General features: G+C 29.4%; 1 protein-coding gene across 1 annotated transcript; it reads right to left on the bottom strand.

Annotated features, from left to right (window-relative positions):
- Positions 1–7,298: 7,298 nt before the first annotated feature.
- LOC127256590 (cytochrome P450 CYP94D108-like) lies at positions 7,299–9,016 on the bottom strand. Its single transcript, XM_051282685.1, has one exon. The coding sequence runs from the start codon at positions 8,891–8,893 to the stop codon at positions 7,376–7,378; it is 1,518 nt and encodes a 505-aa protein (XP_051138642.1). The 5' UTR covers positions 8,894–9,016; the 3' UTR covers positions 7,299–7,375.
- Between the last annotated feature and the right edge of the window lie 4,754 nt (positions 9,017–13,770).

Below are 13,770 nucleotides of genomic sequence, written 5' to 3'. Positions count from 1 at the left end.
TTTATATTTTTTATTTGTATTAAACTTGCGTAATTTAGGTCTTTATTTGAAATCAAATATCAGTTTTGGACAATGATGATGTATCATGCAAATTTTATATTAACAGAGGGTTTCACACAATAAATAAAACACACAGTATTTTGTACATTTTTACTAAAAACACAAAAGGTATCATATAATTTACCTTTATATATCGTAAAAACTAATATTACTTTTAAAAATCACATAATTTATCAATCAATTCAAATTTAAAATTTGAATGGTAAGGCAATGAAAGAATTGATCACTGATTCTGGAGCATCTCTGTGACACTCAGCCCGCAAGCCACGCAAAGTCGAACATGTTGTGATTGTAGACTGACTCAATAGGTCAACAAGAGTCCTTCGCGTTTTATCCTCACTTATCCTCATCCTCAAATTATAGGTGAGTCACCTATCCTCATCCTTAAATTAGTTTAGGGCAAACACGTTTAACTCTAGATTTTTTTCAGTAGGACTCTCGAAAAGGAATATACACATTGTTGACATAAGTAGTCTATTCAATCAATTTAACCTATATTCAAGTTCGAATGATCTGACACCAGCTTATCCATGGGAGTGGGCCTGACACCGACTTAACTTCTGAGTATTACAATGTCGATATATGACTAGGGTAGTTAATTGTTTGAATCTTCCAAAAGAGTTGTTTGAATTTTCTAAAAGAGGTGATGGAATGAGTAGTGGATTTGCCCAATGGAAAAAAAACATTAGAGCAATTTATGAAAAATGCTTTGAGTTAGGGATGTGGCTTCAAATCACATGATCTTTGTTCCATGATTGAGTACAAGACCAATATAGTAATGCATGTTTTCTAAATAAATCATTAGGAACTAATAATATTATGTTAATTTTATTTAGTTATTATATCATATTTGTCTTAATAGTATTTAATTATTTATTTAAAATTTTATCATTTGTATAGTCAATAATAAAAAATGTTAATTTTAATATATCTAATTTTTAAATAAAATAGTATAAATTATATATTTTTGGACAATAATATAAAAATAAATTAAAGTTGAATATAATTTATAAATATAAAAAGTCTTTCTCCGTCCATTGGTAAGTTTTTTTTTTTTTTTTTTTCACGCGAATCAAGATAAATTAGTATTTTATAGATATGTAGTGTAATAAAATGGTTTAATATGTATTTTACCATTAACATTAAAGTAAATGTAATATAGAAAGTAAAAAGTACGAGTATTTTAGTATTTAGTTGAAAGTTACTTTTACTTTTGTACAATAAAATAGGAAGTTTATACCCTCTATGTTATCCAAATTTATTCTCACTTTCATTTTTTTGTTTTCATCAAAATTTATTTACGTTTCCCTTTTTAGTAAGAAAACCACTTTTTCTATTTTTTCTTTACCCAAAAAAGTACTCCCTCCATCCTAAATAAGATGGGCGCATTACTGTAAATACGAGAATTTAGGTAAAATATAATTAGTAAATAATTAAGAAGTGTATTAGTAAAAATTATTATTATTTAGTAAAAATAATTATAGATTAACATTAAGATAACTAAATAGTTTAATTAAGATTAAAAAAAATTTAAATTTTAAATTTTAAATTTTAAAATATGATTAAAGTGTATAATCAATTTTCCAAAAAAGGAAATGACAAATTATATGGGACGATGAAAATAGAAAATATGGACAAATTATGTGGGACGGAGGGAGTAAAAGTTTCTATTTTTACCTATTTTTCTTCAAACTCGTATCCGGTCAAATAAACACGCAATTGGATGACGAAAGAAGTAATAAATTGAGGAAGTATATAAGAAAAATATATATAGAATATACTTTTTAAAAGTAAAAATTGAAGTTTATTGTTAGAATAAAATTATTATTGATCAACTGTATTTTTATTGTAATTGCTGCAAAATGGAATAATAACTTGGAGATCCTAAGGGATGATCAAAATCTCATCTCCCACACCCCTTTATCTTTCTAGTCACAATTTGGCCGTGTTCCTTTAGCGAAGATTTCTCAAAATTTACTATATATTTACTATGTATGACAATAAAATTGCAAAATTCTCTTGTACTACTATCAAAATAAAGCTTATTTATAGCAGATTCTCATTCGCAACAATCTTTTCGTTGTAATTGCTATTTTTTTGTATCGGATATTTTCGTAACAACTAGATTTTTTTGTTTGCTCAACCATTTTGTTTTTGCTGCAGTATTTTTCCGTAACAGTTACAATTATTGACTTATTTATATTTGTCATGCATGTTCAACCGTTACAAAAATAATAGAAACTAAAATTTTTAAATAAAAATTATAATACAAGTGTGAAGAGATTAGGATCACTCGGCCAAAACAAGAAATCTGCATAGCGTACATCTTCAAAGGGATGTATATAGCTTTTTATTTCTAATCTTGGCCATGATAATCATTAGTGTGTTTGTTTGGAGGATTGGATTTTAATCTCACTATTCATTCCATTTTTTTTCCCCAAAAATATTAAATCAAATACCCATTTTTTATTTTTTATATTATACTAAAAATCAATTTTACATTCAAAACATCACATCAATACCTATTTATATCACATCATACAACTATTCAAATTTAAAATTTTTACTATTCAAATCCCAACTCAAAATCCAAACCACCAAACAAACAGCATTTGTAATAAGATCAACTAGATTAGTTTGTTAGATATTAGAATAGTAAGTTACTTTAGTCGGTGCTATGTTACTAGTCGGTTTAGTTTTGACCTTTAAGCTTTAGTTTTAGTCCTTAATCAAGCATTAGTTTTCTGATTAATTTAGTTCGTTGTTGTTGTATTTGTTAGATAGTTTGCAATTAGCTTAATATTAACATAGGACGAGTGTTAAGTCAATAGATAGATTAATTAATTGGATTAGTGTAAATCTGTATAATTTATTAATTGGATAGTTCGTGTTGTTTTCATCATTATTTATTAATGTCTAACGACTTTGTAATAAATATTAGTATGAATGGGAACTTGGTAAAATTGACTAATATCTCTTTTGTTTCAATTTATTCCTTTGTCTGATTTTTAAAACTTTTATTCATTCATCAATTTTTTTTTTTGTGTTCATCTACACGCATTCACCTGCATTCACCTTCATCCATCTGGCGGACATTTTTTTTTAGTGACGTGAGAATTCGCAACAGCTATTCGAAAGTACGCACTTGATAACTTTCCGGCCGAACCTAATAACCTGCAAACTAAGTCCGACAGACAAATCACACTAGTATTTTTTAATATTTATTTAAATCTCTATTTTTGCAAATATTAATTTTGTTTTCAATTGCAGCAACTCATTGCACAATTTTTCAATAAAAGCATTGCATATTAGCATTATTATTTGAGTTCGACCTGAACATTCACCGGTCAAAGAGTTTCTTTTAATATTTGACGAAGTTTCTGAGGTTACTGTAAGCATTCGCATAGCACGTATTTCAAATATTATATCTATATCATTCAATCAAAATCTTCAAATAAACTTTATGTTTATTTTTACTTCATTAGTGACTGATGGTCTATATTTTATGTTGCTCTCTACATTTTACAAATTTGATTACGCTACTATATAAATGGCTGGATTCAGTGAATTATCTCCGACCTTTTTCGTTACATATGATGTAATGCTTGAGTTAACATCTTTAATATTTTATATTGATTAAATATTTTGTGACTTCATTTCGTTTCCAATTATATGCACATGTTTATTTTATATGTACGTAGGTGATACCATTGACATAGTGAAGGGTTTTTTTGCCACGGCTGCTCGCTCCAGAGGCCGCACTCATTCTACGAAGAACTTTTGGAGTGCAAATACTCTATAAGGTTGTCATCGCTACATAGATGTCATGTCAGCCACACGTGAATTTTTTATTTTTTTTACAAAATATCGTGGTAAACTATTTTTTAATTCCTGCAAGTTAATTTTTCCCCTAAAATGGTCATCCGATTAGTCATTGACGTGACAATAATATGTCAGTCACGCTTGCAACGGCGGACCAACACGGTGAATCCAGTACCGAAAAACCATTTTAGCAAAATCTATTCATTTAAAATTCTAAAATAATAAACGAATCATATGCATAAACTAAAAAAACATAATAAGATCGATCATATTAAATATTTTGCGGATGCAATGCATGTAGTGCCCTAACCACTCCTCAAACTTTTACAAGATTTCTATATTTAAAATATCACATATCACATCAATAAATTCTTAAAATATAAAATTTTATTATTTAAAATTATGAACAAACTGACCTTAAAATGAGTACCAACTTGCAGCCAATAACAAAATCACTTTATTTCTCTTTTTTTTTGTCCATCGGGCAACAGTCGACAAATGGAATCAATCAAACAGTGGAGAAAAGAAATCAAGAGAGAGACGTAATCAACAAAACCTCTTCATAAAAACTACAAACAAACAAACATGTCACATTCCTACTAATCCCACTAACATCTAACGTCAATATATATATATAAACATACATTTGGAATGGTCGGACAGGAATATTATCGTATATTTTCTAGTGCATTTGGTACCGCTATTGTATGAGATATTTTAGATATTTACTTTTAAATTTAGTATATTTATAATTAGATTTGGTGTTATCTATATATTATATTATTTAGATTTGAGTCTATTAAGTATATTTTGTATTGCTTATATATAAGTCATTTATTTTGATGATCAATAACACACTCTAATTATTTTTTTCCAAAATTTCTAACAGAAAAAATAATTGAATTGTCTTATTGATCATCAAAATAAAGGGCTTGTATATAAACAATAGAAAATAGATTCGATAAACTCAAATTTAAATAATATGATATATGGATAATACCAAATCTAAATATAAATCTACTCCATCTAAAAATGAGTATCTAAAATATCTCAATATCCCCTGAAACTCAAGTGGTACAGCAGAAACCAACTTGAGCTTATAAGAAAGTTGAATGTAAATGCAAAAAAAAAAAAAAAAACACCAATAAAAATAACAGTCTCTCCACCAAAGTAAAAAACGAGATGACTCTCCACCACGGAGCAAAAAACGAGATGACTCTCCAACGGAGCCGAAAATGAGAAGACTCCACCGGAGCCGAAAACGACATGACTTTCCACCCCGGAGTTGAAAACGAGATGAGTCTTCACCGGAGTTGAAAACGAGATGACTCTCCACCGGACCCGAAAACGGCATGACTCTACCGAAGCAAAAAACGACATGAATCTCCACCTGAGTCAAAATCGAAATGACTCTCCACCGGAGCCGAAAACGAGATGACTCCATCGGAGCAAAAAACGAGTTGACTCACCACCGGAGCCGAAAACAACATGACTCCGCTGGAGCCGAAAACAGATATATTGCAAACACTAAACAGATCGCACGCAGGCAACAGACAAGCAACAGACATATGGCAGAACGTAGACAGGTTTCAGATTGCACGCAGACAACAGACATATGGCAGAACGTAGACAGGTTTCAGATTGCACGCAGACAACAGACATATGGCAGATCGTAGACAGGTTTTAGATCGCACGCAGGCAACAAACAAGCATCAGACATATCACAGAGAGGTTTCAAATCTCACGCATGCAACACACAAGCATCGGACATATGACAGATCGCAGACAGATTTCAGATCTCATGCAAACAACAGACATGACATATGGCAGACAGATCGCAGATAGATTTCTGATCGCACGACAGATTTCACGACAGATTTCAGATTGCACGCAGAAATAGACAACGGACAAATGACAGATCGTAGACGAGATAGATTTTCAAAAGGACAGACTTGCAAATGCATGATCTCACAATCACAAGACCTCCGGATACAATCTAGGTTGAATATACCTGGAGAAAAACGGATTGACAAGCTTTACCTACGACATGAGAAAAATAGGCTTTGATGCCATGTTAAAAATTTTGGGGAAAAATAATGAGATTGTCTTATTGATCATTAAAATAAGGGGCTTATATATAGGCAATACAAAACAGACTCGATAGTCAAGTCTAAGTAATCTAATATGTGAATAAGACCAAATTTACATATAAATCGACTAAATCTAAAACTAAAACTGAATATTTAAAATATCTCAACATCCCCTCAAACTCAAATAGTATAGCACAAACTAACTTGAGTTTGATTAAAAAGTTGACTCAAATAGTATAGCACAAACTAACTTGAGTTTGATTAAAAAGTTGACTCAAATAGTATAGCACAGACTAACTTGAGTTTGATTAAAAAGTTGAATATAAACAAAAAAAAAACACAAATAAAAATAACAGTTGCCTTTCCACCAAAGTCGAAAATGAGAGAAAACCAAAATCAAATAAAAGAACAAAATTCAGTTGAGAATAGTAAAAAAAATAAAAATAAAAATGCGAGACAATATAAAGTAAGGAAGGAAAAGAATATAAAAAATAAAAAAGAAGATGAATTGGTGAAGGTTTTGGTAAAGTCGGAATTTACGAAAAATATCAAATATCATATTTAGTTGATGATTTTTTATTTTTTTTTTCATTTGATTAACATTTTGTTGTGGGATGTTTTGTGAAATCAGAGCAGTGTACTTTTAATAAAATTATGAAAGTTAAATATTTTTTGTCCATTAAAATTAGTCCACTTACATTTGACATTAAAAATTAAAGTAAATGAAAAGAGAATGCAATAAAATTAGTGACATTCATTGTAAATAATTGTTGAATAAAGAGTAATAATTAAATATTAATTTATTAACTTTGCCAAAATTAATTATAAAATAAATTTAACAAATGAACTAAGAAAAATAAGAATAAATTCGATGGACGAAAAAAAAAAAAGTAAAAAACAATAAAAAAAAAATTAATAAATGAACACTTGGATGTGTGTTTCCCCGCCCACATCCTTATTTATAATAACATATTTTATCCACTCACAACATAGGTATTCATATGTTAACAAATTTAAATAAACTACCAACTATTTTTCCTAGTTAACCTATTTATCAACTCTTTGTAATTTTTCTATAATCCTTAAATTTTATATTAAAATATTTTTAATTTTTAATTTTCGTACCCAAACAAACAAAAATAAACATAGCCTAATGGGAGTATCAAGAATCTTTGGGCACAAATTCAAACCAAATTGTACTACATTCAAATCAGATCCATAATCTTAGGTTGCATGATCCGGTCAACATTGTGCTGATTTAATATGTTCATATATATGTCACGTATGTTGTGTTATAAAATAACACATCTGAATTATAATATAATATATGTTGAATATCCCTGTATTATCATATTTATATTCATTTTTATGCAAACCCCAAATTAAATTATATCTCTACCAAATTACCTCTCCCTAACTCTAACAGGCAATCCACCCTTAATTCTCAAAGTTAAAGACAGCAAGTATTGAGGGGACTGACCTTTCTCCAGCATCACTTCAACTGCAAATCTCTCAAGAACAGATGCAGCAATCGACTTCATCTGTATGTAAGCCATCTCCTTCCCCAAACACATCCTCGGCCCTGCGTGAAATACCGGATACTTAAATGCGCTTTCCCCCCGGCAAACTCCATTTTCGATCCACCTCTCCGGCCTGTACTCGCAGCAATCCTCGCCCCATATGCTCTCCATTCTGCCCATTGCATATGTGTTGTATGATATGAACCAATCCTTCTTTATAACTGTTCCGTCCGGCAGTATATCGTCGCCCTTACAAGCCTTTGTGTCCACTGGAACCGGCGGATACAGCCTCATCGACTCTGTTATCGCCGCCTGAAGATAATGCATCTTGTGCAGTTCTTCGAATGTGTAGATGTCGCCGATGGATTTGTTACCTGCTTTTCGGATTGTTTCTAGCTCTTGCAGGATTCTTTCCTCAACATTTTGATGATTCGATAGCAACCAGAAGAACCATGATAAAGCAGAGGATGTTGTGTCTCTACCAGCTAATATGAAACTAATCACAATGTCTCGAAGATGTTTAGGTGAATTTTCGTTCCTAAGGATGAATCTGGATAATAGATCGTCAGCAATTTCGTGTTCTGAATCTTCTTCTACCTTTTGATACCTATTTGCTATTATCTTATCAGCATATTCATGGACTCTAGCAATCGATTTCTGCAGCTTTTTCTCAGATCCTAAATTGAAGAGCTTCTTAAGTATGTATAGTTTAGGAATGGCGTACATAAATCTACCTGATGAGAGAGATGCAGCTTCGTCGAATGCTTCCATGAATCCATCCCCAAATTTGTCGTCTCCTCCGCCTAAAGAGACTGGATCGACGTTGAATGCGAGTTTACAGATGTTGTCGAACGCGAATCGCTCCAGAATGTCCTGTACGTCCAAAACCCTAGCGCTCGTCGCGGCGCTCTGGAGAAGAGGAATCAATCGATTTCGGAGCTCCGATGTGACGTTTTCCATGGCGAAATTGCGCAATGATTTCGTATTGAACTCATAGCTAGCAGTTTTCCTCTGGAATCGCCACATCTCTCCGTCGGCGTTGAAAATCCCCGTCCCGAGCAGATCCTGCAACAGGATCCGGAATCGCTCGCCCTTGGGGTAATTCTCGAAATTCGTTTTCAGCATATGCTCGACTACTTGCGGATTCGCCGTGATGACGCCGTGCACCTTCCCCGGGCGGTGGAATACGGCGGTTTTGGTCTGGCAGCGCGAGAGGACCCCAGTGGACCATTCGAGGAAGCGGTGGCGGTTAAGGATGAAATCGGGGAGGGTACCGACGATCGGGTAGGTTTTGAAACCGAAAGCGGCGGAGCTTTTGGAGCGGCGGCGGAGGAAGACGACGTAAACGTAGAGAGAAACGAGGAAAACGTAGAGGAGAGGTTCGAGGGCGGTTACCGCCATTATCGGAGCATAGGAGAAGAAGGAAGAAGATGGAAAGTGTGTATGTGTACGTATAGTGCGTCTGCGTATTACTGACAGAAAATGACGGGATGAGAAGATGATAAAGAGTGAAGGGCTGTGAAGTGAAGAATATACATATATATATAGAGAGAGAGAGAGAAAGAGAGACATGCCCTTGTAACCGCCGATGACGTAAAAAATACAGCACGCTTACGTCATTATTACATTATGTTTAAAATTACCTATGCCTGAGGCCACCTGGAACTACGGATGGCAGGGTCTCCGCCAACCGTGGTTAATGAAGCGGATCCGGATTTAAAATTTTAGGTTAAATTGTATAAAATTTTACAAAATTGTATTAAACTCTCAATTCTTTTAAAATTATATCAAATTTTATTGTGGTTTCATAAACTTTACGTCTAACCATCTCAATCGTCTTTATTTAATGAGGTTTGACCTACATGTAATTAAATTGATAATGAATTTCATATTACTGATTTCTAAATTATTAAAATTATAAATATATTCATTGTTTCTTGAGATGAAATAATATTTCAAAATAATTATTTATTATTTCTTGAGGCTAAATAATAAAAACGATGAATATATTTATAACTTTAAGGGTTTGGGAATAAAAATTTTAACACTTATTCGTATTTTGAGCACGTGCAGGTTAAATATCGTTAAATAAGGATGACCGAGAGGTTAGACACAAAGTTTATGAAACCACGAGGTGTTTGATGCAGTTCTTAAAGGAGGCGGGATTTCGCGCAATTTCATGAAATCATATGTAGATTTTGTGTAATTTAACTAAAATTTTATAACCGAATGAATTACAAATTTTGAGATTTTAAATCCAACTTAATTTGGGATGGGTTAAGGATTTCATAAAAAATTTATGGTTAAATTATATAACACCTCTTTGTATTTTAGTAAAAATGTACAAAATACCATGTATTTTATTTATTACGTGAAATCCTCTTGTATTAATATAAAATTTGCATAAAACACTCTCCTTGTCCAAAGCTTATGTTTGATTCTAAATAAAGATTTTTATACAAATAAAAAAATAAAATATTTTAAATAATTTTTTGAATAAAATAAATAAATAAATAAATAATTGATCAATCATTTATTTTTATAGTTTTTATAAAAATCAGATAACAAATTGTCTTCAAAAATATAAAAAATTACTTTAATCTCTCTCTCTCTCGTGTTTCTTGTACTTGATATACATATATATACATATATTTATATACCTACCAATTTGCATCCAATATATATATCACACACCCGTACACACACGTACACATATATATATATATATTATACTTACCATTGTATTATTGTTAAATATAAAAAATATATATAATTAGGGTTTGGGCTCAAAATAAGAAGGAAAGTGGACCATCGGTGGGCTAAGGAATTGGTGGATTGCGTCCGTTGCAGTTTGGGTCAGATCGAGTTCAGTTGGTAGGCAGGGAAGCTCATCTGTTTTGAGAAGGTGGGGCGGTTGGAGTATACAATTGACAGGAACTGTCAGTGGTCGGTTGAGGGCACGATTCATCAGAAAATTGATTTCTAGAATTAATTGATAGCAGTTTGGTAACTGATTTGGTGAAGGTTCAGGGTGGTTCTGAAGAAAATATTTGAATATCCAGAGGAATCAGGGCAAGGGATATTTCAATCAGTCAAAATAAAAAATTTCATGTTGAATGTCACCCTTTACTTATTTGTTTATTACTTTACTGCATTGAAAGCTTATAGATATATTTATTACCCAAATTCGATAGTATTTTTCGAATTTTACTTTGTATTTTGAAAAATATCTTCAACAAATATATTATTATTACCTTAACACTGTAAAGATATTTGGGTGATAGTTTACTTTTTGTCATATGTCATATTTAAAAGGGGATAAATGATATATATATATATATATATATATTTATATATACAAATTGTTTTTGTAATTTGTATTAAATATATTATTGTATTTTAATTTTATATTTAAATTATAATTCATAAAATTTTGTATTTTATAAAATGACATTAATATTGAATATATTTTACTTATTTAAATTTTAAATATTTTTATTATATTTTTGTAATAAATTTGTTCTTTTTTTAAAAAAAAATTATATAACTCCAAAAAATATTGTAGAAATAAAATAAAATAAAAAATATAAAAAAATTAATTATTATTTTAAAAAAAATTTATATTAGCAAAAAATAATTAGTTTATTATTAATTAAGTATAAAATTGATTAAATTTATGATATTTTAAATATATATAATGATTTGAAAATTAAAAAAAATAAATAAAATTATCATGAATTTTTTTGTTGTGGGTATGAGATAAAAAGAAATATGTTGTCTGATATGACATTATATTTGAAATATTATATTAACATATTTTATATTAAATTAACAATTATTACACTCCATCCGTCCAATATAAAGAATAGCGTTTGCCCTTTTCACGTAAATTTTTAAATATTAGTATTCCCTTCGTCTCATAACAAAATATTCATTTTCTCATTTTAGTCCGTCCCATAACAAAGTATCAATTTCCTTTGTTAGTAATTGTACTATCTACCTAACATTACAAATACCCTTATAATATATTACACAAATGTCATACCTTTATATCACACATACCAATAAGGTTATTTTAGTCATTTTAACTTTATTCCTACTATATCCCAATATAATACTATTATTTCTAAAACTACGTGCAAAAAGTAAATGAATATTTACTTATGGGACGGAGGGAATATTATATTAGGTTGTAGTAAAAATATCCTTATTAGTACTATGTAATATAAAAGTGGTGAAATTTGTGCAATATATTGTAAATTTGAAGTGTATTTATTATGTTAGGTAGATAGTACAATTACCAAATTATAAAATGATACCCTTGTTTTTAACACGGACGAAAATAAAAAATAAAATCTTGAGAGGAATTCAAAATTTTAATAATATAAAAAATTCAAACCCTAACTCCAAAACATAAGTACAAACAGCCCCCAATTAACTTCTCCCTCCGTCTCATGTAATATGGGTGTATTACTGTATACACGAGAATTTAGGTAAAGTATAATTAGTAAGTAATTAAGAAGTGTATTAGTAAAAATAATTATTATTTAATAAAAATAATTATAGATTAAGATTAGGATAAATAAATAATTTAATTAAAATTAAAAAAAAATTATAAAATTTAAAATTTTAAATGCGATTAAAGTGGATAATTATATTTCTAAAAATAGAAAAGACAAGTTATGTGAGATAGACGTAAATAGAAAATAAAAACTAAGGAGAAATTATATGGAAATTAGTTAGTTGTGCACACAAAACATGCCTTTGTTCATATTATAACGGAAGAAGATATGTGCTGACTTGTTATTTAATAAATCCTATCCACTTAATTTTGTAATTAGTCAAGGGTATTTTAGTCTATTTAATTATTAAAAATTGTGATTAAGTTGAATTACAATTTTCATTATACAATCCACTCTGTATTGTAACTGTTCGACGTTACGGTGTGCATGTCACGTGCCGACTTAGGATGTGTTTGTTGGGGTTTGGATTTTAAATACATTATTTATCCTATTTTTTTCTCCAAAAATATCAAATCAAACACCTATTTTTCATTTTTTATATTATACTAAAAATTAATTTTATATTCAAAATATCACATCAACACCTATTTATATCACGTCGTATAACTATTCAAATTCAAAATTTTTACTATTCAAATCCTAACACAAAATCCAAATCCTCAAACAAACACACCTTAGAGAATTCGGGACAAGTCAAGATAATTTGTTTCTTAGTACATATCAACATATACATATATATATATATATATTTTGGTAAATTATATGATATCAAGTTGTATTATTTTATTAAAAATGCACAAAATATTATATGTTTTATTTATTATGTGAAACCCCTATATATTAATATAAAGTTTGCATAAAACATCGTGATATTTAGTTCTAAATAAAAACCTAATTTACGCAAGCTTTAAACAAATAAAAAGCGTAAAATATTTTAAATAATTTTTTTAATAAAATAATAAATAAATAATTGATTAATCTTTATTTTTATAATTTTTGGAGACAAATTGTTATATAATTTTTATAAAAACTATAAAAATAAATAATTGATCAATTATTTATTTATTTTATTTAAAAACAATTATTTAAGATATTTTAAGTTTTTATTTGTATAAAACTTGCGTAATTTAAATATTTATTTATAACAAAAAATCAGTCTTGGACAACGAGGGTGTTTCGTACAAATTTTGCATTAATATAAAGGGATTTCACGCAATAAATAAAATATAGAATGTTTTATATATTTTTATTAAAACACAAAGATGTGTTATATAATTTACCCTATATATATAATAATGGCATGTACAATCAATGACGAATCTAGGATTTTTAATTTATGAGTCGACAAATTAATATAAATAAAATAAATAAATACATTAACAAAAATTTGCATTAAAAAAAATCGAAACTTTAAATTAACAATTAATAATATATCAAAATAACTACAAGTGTTCACGATAAGATCTTATATTTTGGTATTGGTTGACAATAGTATCTATACTAACTTTCGTAAAAACATATCTTTCTTGAAAAGTAACGAAACAATTATTTCATAATTAATCTTTAATGTTATTTCGTGATTTGTTATTGATGATAGTTATGGTTGAAAATAATATTTTCACTATTGCAGTTGCTACAGAAAGAAGTTTCATAGAAGCGTGCTGACTTAATGTGAAAATGCGATCGATCACGTGAGTGCTTTTAGGGTGTGTTTGTTTGGGGGATTGGATTTTAAATAAACTGTTCATCCCAATT

Source organism: Andrographis paniculata, unplaced genomic scaffold (genome assembly GCF_009805555.1).
Source record: "Andrographis paniculata isolate CXL003 unplaced genomic scaffold, ASM980555v1 Contig56END, whole genome shotgun sequence".
Taxonomy (NCBI): domain Eukaryota; kingdom Viridiplantae; phylum Streptophyta; class Magnoliopsida; order Lamiales; family Acanthaceae; genus Andrographis; species Andrographis paniculata.
Note: the sequence above shows the minus strand (reverse complement) of the source record. Positions and strands in the feature narration are given on the sequence as shown.